We start from the raw sequence: 6,958 nt of genomic DNA on the forward strand, positions 1-6,958 counted from the left end.
GTGCTGCAGAGACTCCTTTCTCTGCTGCCACTGGCCTGACATACCTCCTGAAGAAAGGAGCCACAACCTGCCTTATATTTGCTTCTGGTCATTACAGACTTGGTGGTAAGGAGGCACCCTGTCTTACAGTCACAGCTTAAGTCCTACCAGGAGTTTCAGTACTTACGCTGGTGCTGTGGGTGGGAGAGAAGTTTCCTGAAAGGAGCTCTAGTTTAAAGAACAGCGCTGAGGAATTTTGTGCAGCCAATGAAGAGACTTACCAGGCTTTATACTGAATCCAGTGCATACTGGACAGGATTTTGCATGTTTAATCACTGCTGTGTGACTGTGTAGTACAGAAATAGTCAAAAAGGTGTGTAATTATGATACACCTCACTGTCCAGTCTCCATGCTTTGAATGAAGGTGCACAGAATAGCAGTTCACATCTTCAAAGCATTGCATCAGTGCTAATACTGGAAATTCCTGTGATGGGTCCAAGTGACATTATTCCCATTTTTGAAATTAGGGAACTGAGAGAGGGGGGTGAAGTCACAGGCTTGGGACTTTAGAAAGATTTACATAACATTTAGGCATTGCTGGCCCCTATGCTTGTGTTAAGCATGACAGAACATACCTGTCTGGATATTGTTTCTCTAAAGCTATATGTAGATGTGTGTGTGTATTACGATTCCTCATGATGGTTAGTCTTCTTGGAGACACAGCTCCATAAGAGTCATACTCAGATGTTCCTAATACAGAATCACCTGTGTGCATCATTTCATTCTGGCCCTCTCTGTGACCTTTGTTACAGGTAGCTGCTCCTCCCTCACTGGTAACCTAGGATATGCCAGAGTTTACCCTCATTTGAAAGGTGGCATTACTGATATTTTGTCTCTTCAATTTCTTTTATGTAATACTGAACAAGAGAAACAATTATTTTCAATGTTCTGAGACATCACCATCTAGTATCATTGGGTGAGATCGTTAGGATAGAGGCTGCTCAGGGAAGTTGTACAGCCTCCATCCTTGGAATTTTTCCAAGGCTGAGCTAGACAAAGCTCTGAGAAACCTGGTCTGACCTCACAGCAGACCCTGGATTGAGAAGGATGTTGGACTGGAGACCTTCCAAGGTTCCTTCCAACCTGAATTATCCTTGGATTATTATGCAATATTTTGTGGCATGCTGCAAATTAGTGTTCATATTGAATTTTCAGAACGCTTTCCAAGGTATGGAAAGGAATCTGAATGGAACAAATGTGACAGCAGGGATGCTAGAGTAAAAAGTTCTCTATTTCTGAAAGAATTCTGTCTCATTCTTTGTAATGGGAGTACGTATTTAAATAACACAATAGCTTGGTGGTAAAGGCTTGGTGACAAACTTGTATCCCAGAACAAGCAATGCGGAGGGCTTCCTTCAGCTCTTCACAGCTGTAAAGAGGAAAGAATCTCTTTCAGACAGCACATAACTCCTACTAGTGTCAATGGGAGTTAGCTCACTCTGCCCCTTCTCTCTCTTTTCTTGTGGAAGCATTGCCCTTGGAGTGACTCTGTATCACAGTTCATGGATTTGGCAACAGCTGGAGGAAGGTCCTCACAGTTCCTTTCTCCAGGTAGAGCACACAGGTTTTTTGCTTATAACCCATGTTACTTCCAGTGACCATGGTTTGTGGTGTATGAAATACACATTCTCAAGAAGCAATTTCTTTCCTAAACTATATTTTTGACTATGGTAAGTGAAGGCTGTCTAGGCCACACGTGTTTTGTTTGGGGAATTTATAATATGCTCTGGAGAGATATTTAATGGGAGCACTAAGTAGAAAATAATGGAGTGCTTGCAAGTCTTACATTTTCGGAACAGACTAATATTAATCACTTAACACCCTTTCCTGAGAGTAAGGAACACATGCAGTATGTTTAACTTTGTTAGATTTTCTTTGCTCAGAACTGTAGACTCCACTTTTGCTGATTTATTGGCACTATACTGTGTCAATAGAGCTACTTAAAGTGAGTGCTGGAAGCAGTAGGTTTTGTGTGGGATAGAATACTGTATTTCTCATTTTTGATCGTTTATTCTGAAGTGCCAAGACTTCAGTCTGAAACAGCTTTTCTAGGAAAAACTGAACTGTATGGAGAAATAAATAGTAATAATCTAAGAAAAACATGCTGTACTTTTTTTTTTTTTTCCTGGCATTTATAGAGCAATAGTGGTTGAGCTAGAGACACTGTAGGTAATGATGCAATGATAATGGTTTCTGTCAGAAACTTCTAATATGAGAAGAACTTTACGAAGCCCTTACCACCCCTCCCTTCACAGTTCTTTACCCTACTTGGTGTCACCTGTTGAACATGTTGCTTAACTGTTCTCATTTTCTGTGAAGATGAGGCTTTTTAGCTGAAACAGAACCTCTGACCCTCTCACCTGACACCTGGTAAAGGCAGATAACACGAGACTTTCCACTTATCACAGAACACCTGAAGCTGTAATAGGATACCTCTCCTTTGCTAGGTTGAGGCTCCAGAAAGCTTAGTAACCTGTCTCTCTTTCTCATTCAACTCTGAGAATGCCATTAGGACAGGAAGATTGAGGCTGAGATATAAGTGTATAAAAGAAGAGTCTCCTTCCTCTTCTCTGTCTAGTCAAGTTGGGCAGGGAAGTCCTTTTGACAATTCAGATTATATGGTTCCTGAAAATGTTAATGAACTCTGCAAGCTGCCTGGAGAAACAAGCATGAGAAGCATGCCTTGCAGTTAGTTTTCAGGCATAATGAGTCAGAACACCCAGCATTTATTTGTTGCATCCTGAGTGTCCTTGGACAGGTTGTTTAACTACTCAGAAACTCTTTCATTTCCTGTATAAGGAGAACAATAAATCTTACGTGCACTAGAGGAGTGTTTTCAGGGTTAGCTGATGAATGCTCATAAAAAACCTTAAAAGGGCTTATTGAGTGACAAACTGTAATTATGACATATGCATCGTGATTACTAGAGATTGCTTCTCTGTGTGTATATATGTGCACGCAACTGACTTGGGTACACAGTCTGCTGAGGGCACCTCACCAACAGTGGATTCAAAGGAGTTCTTAGATTTGGAAGGTGGAGGAGAAGTCTTCTGCTAATATTAAATGACTTGCTTCAGTGGGAGTTGCTGTTTACAGAGGTATTAAATTTAGGGAAGGGGGTGGTGGTGAAGAAGGAAAATAAGTACTCTTCCTTGTATTTTGGTGGTTACAGCGTCTTTCCTTTATCTCAGCATGTTTATAGGCAAGAGTTTACAAGACTCCCTCATCTTGCCTAAAAAGATCAAGGGATCATTCATTCAAAGGAATGAGAAGATATTTTATGCTCTACAACACTTTAAAGCCTATGGCTTCTCTCCAAGGGTGGTAATTCTATGGTGTGTGTCAAGTTATATGGCAGCTTGTCCACGGGAGACCGAATTGAAACACCACCCCTCTCCCCTTCATAAATGCCATCCACGATGTACATATAAGAGTAGGTCACTGTCAAGAAGAGCTGTGTGGAAAAAGGTAAAGGTGAATTTTGATGACTAGTTTTACAATAGATGTTTAACAGAGATGTGCTGACTTTCCTTCTGTTGTACTGGGTGGGAGGATGAGAAGTAAAAATAAATGATTAGTGTGGATGAGGGTGAAGTCTTTCAGTAGGGCAGCTTCGTCCTTCTCTGGATTTCCCATGCATTCTTAATTTTCTTGCTTCTTTGAAAGGATAATGAAGATCTCAGTGAAACATTTTTTTACCTGGAGTTTTTAGCTAGCCATGTGTCTATAATCAGAAAGTCTAAGATCCATATAAATGCAGAACTGGCTCTTCTAATTGAAGAAAGTTATCTTGACTCTGTTTAAGTTGTTGCTCAAAAGCAGAATGGTGTAGGCTCAACTGGCAAGGTAGGTAGAGGGAAAAGGAAGTTTCTAGGGCAATGATATGGAAACTAGAGAAGATAGGGGAATTTTTTGACTAATTGTTTTGGGGTAAAGTATGCAAATTCATCAAAATCAATCCAGTTCACAGAACTCAGCAGATTTTTGATTAATTTCTTAAATCAGTGAATTGTTGTTTTCCAGAAAAGCATTGGAGCGCGTAGGAACATTTAGTATTTTCTAATTTATTTTCTTTTATGTGGAAATGACTTAATAATTCAAAAGACCACAAAGGTTAAAATCAAAGTGAAGCCCCGTTATTGACTTAAAGACTGTTTTTGATATATTGTCAGTTTATGCGTATTTTTAAGATTTTTAAATTCTTGTGCTGTTATGGGAGAGGACAACAGATCTCCTCCAGATGACATAAGGTGAGGAAACCATAAATCAATAAGATTTAGCAAGTGAGAGATGTCAGCCCCAGAAGTTCTAATCATAGTTGCCTGTGCTGCATTGAACAAATCAGAAGCCTGCCCTGTATAGCTATGACTACTGCTGCTAATCTTGAAAACCGCAATATAAGCAAATGCTTTTTCCTCTTAAAGGTTAAAAATTACGATTTGATTGTTTTTAATGGTACCTTTTTGAATGCCTGTCTTTACTTTTTAGGTTAGAGCACATAGGGTACCAATCCAAGGTATTTTCTGGAAATCCAAGAGTTAGAAACACTTTCAATGCCTATGAATGCTCCTATTGTGTAAATCATGTTTCTGGAACTTTGAGGAAGAACACCACATTGCAATACATGTGCAATTGAACTATGAGAACTGGTAAGAGCTCATCATTTGTGATACTGCAAATGAGTTGAGAACCAGTGGCAACTTCTAAGAATCTTGGTGTGAGCTTGACTGCTCCAGATCCCTGCTTGTGGAACAGATGTAATACAATTGACTACACAGCCGTCATGTGAAAGTGAACTCTTGGTTACAGAGTTCCCTGAAGTTGCAAAGAGGACGTGATTTGTGCTGATTTTATTAGCTGGGCCTTTTTTTTTTTTTTTTTTTTTTTTTCCTTCCCTGTGATGATAGCCTCAAACTGGAACAAGTGAGGCTTTTTCTTGTTTGTCAGAATATATTTATCTTTCCATAACTTATTCACCTGGTTTGGAAGCTAGCTTGTTTGTTTTTTCAGGAAAGGTGCCTGCTTTGCCCCACTTTATGATGAGTAAATAAAAATGCAAGGAAGATGAGTGGCTAACACAAGGTCATCCACTGAATTATCTGCTTAGCTGAGTTTAGTACTGTAGACCAGTCAGACTCATGGTCAGGCAAATAAGGACCAGCAGCATTTATCCTCTTCTTCCTTTTCCCCATTCAGCACGTACAAATCAGTCCTCTCTGTAGTCAGGAATCTCCTGCTTAGATTTTGTCATTTGGTCCAAAAGCCATCAGAAAGGGGGCATTTGTTCACAGAGTGTTTCATAACGGTAGTGACAATCCTGCTTCCAAACCCAAATGAACCCAAACTACATTGAGGGCAGGGGGTCACAGGGAGTCTAGTGGGCAGAGAATAACTGCCTTCAGCTAAATCATTTATGGATCAACAAATCGGTTAAATCTTCATCACATGGCCTGGGCTTATAGAAGCTTTTCAGTAGTCATGGAAGTAAAACCTTCAGATATGCCTGGCAGGACGGAGGAAGTACCTGTGGAAAGGGCTGTCTGTGAAACCATCCACTTTTTACATTGGGTCTGGCGAACACAAATGATTAATGTCCTTTTCCTGCTGACAAGGCTCTCTTAGGAACATACATACTCCACTGCATGCAACTTAGTTTAGAGTGGCTGCTAAAGATTAGGTCCTCTGTGGAGACTGAGGTGGGGACCTACTGTTTGTACAGAGCGAGTGACGCCCCTGTGCCCTTCGGAGAGGCCATTTGGATCTCCTCGCTTTGTGCTGCTGGAGCGGCACCTGCCTGGCTGTCGCTCCCGTGGCCTGCTCCCTGGCTCCTTCAGCTAGGTCACTTTTCCAGTTTGTGTTTTCTGTTGGGCAGATCAAACAGTATCTGCTTTTATCTGCTGTGCTTTATCTCCTGTCATGAAAATCAATTCTCCCATCCCTCTTTGAGAATGGTCTATTCCCTTGTGAAATGTCTCATGCCTTTCTCCCTCAAACTCTTACTCTAACTTGCTTATGATTTGGCCAGGTGGTTTGTTATATTACCACATATGGTTTGCACAGCTGGGCCTCCAAGAGGGGAAGAACCCCCCCCTAAACCTGCAGTTTACGTATCTTTTCTCCACCTCTTCTTCCTTCTCTCCTCCCTGCCCCCCACACCGGAAAATACAATTCAACTAATCAGCCGTTGCATCTATTAAAATATTAGTATGTGGGATGCTACATGCAAGAGCAAATCCTACAGAAACTTGTTGCACCTGCAGGGGAAATGTTCCATATACGGTGTGGAGGCTGGCAGAGTCCTGATTCAGAATAAAATTTAAACGATTCTGGTCGTTTTGCCACATCCTGTTTCTCTCATTTATGCATGCACTATTTTGATAACCAGAAAATAGTTCTCAGTTTGCTGGAGCTAAAGATAACCTTGAATCGTAGTACTAGTATCTCGCTTCTTTAGCAGGGCTTGGGTTCTCCCCCTGCACAGACTGGGGCCAGCCTGGAAAACTGGGGCCAACCTGAAGTTTCATTTCTGGCATTCCTTGAAGTTTAGCGTGATTTCATAACTGCTTCTGAAGTGTTTCAGAGCAACCCAAACATGGCAAGTAGCACAGTTTAGTTCTCTGGCTGGTCAAATTACCAGTATCAGCCGTCTTTGTATTTGTCTTTTAAGCCGAGAGACTGTTTTGTGTAAGATATGAAGTAGCAGGGAGAAAAGCAGTTGGTATGCTTCAATTTCCGGACTCTGCCCGAGGGCTTTCCCTCGTTCACTTGGTTTCTAGCACTAGAGTTTTTTGGCATGTGAACCATTCTCTAGATCCCTTGGCTGATTTCGGCACATTGTGTGTTTACATCCTGTTTTATTTCCCTCAGAGCCATAGGTGTTTTAACACCAGAGAGAAAACCTGATCTTAAGATCGCTGTC

At 41.2% G+C, this 6,958-nt stretch overlaps 1 protein-coding gene across 14 annotated transcripts in view; it reads left to right on the forward strand.

Moving 5' to 3' along the window:
- The window catches only part of DPF3 (double PHD fingers 3), a 182,696-nt gene that overhangs the window by 45,071 nt on the left and 130,667 nt on the right, over positions 1–6,958 (forward strand). For 3 of the 14 annotated variants that reach the window (XR_011809691.1, XM_072038816.1, XM_072038818.1), the window contains exon 1: positions 2,993–3,137. The exons of 6 other annotated variants lie outside the window; for them this stretch is intronic. Coding sequence is in view for 5 of the 8 variants with exons in the window: in XM_072038816.1 (XP_071894917.1) it covers positions 3,103–3,137 (35 nt within the window). In the remaining 3 variants the exon portion in view is untranslated. Of the gene's footprint in view, positions 1–2,991; positions 3,138–6,958 lie in introns of those variants that run through there. 5 more of the 14 variants (XR_011809689.1, XM_072038819.1, XM_072038820.1 and 2 more) reach the window with 2 other exon arrangements.

This window comes from Anas platyrhynchos, chromosome 5 (assembly GCF_047663525.1).
Source record: "Anas platyrhynchos isolate ZD024472 breed Pekin duck chromosome 5, IASCAAS_PekinDuck_T2T, whole genome shotgun sequence".
NCBI lineage: Eukaryota > Metazoa > Chordata > Aves > Anseriformes > Anatidae > Anas > Anas platyrhynchos.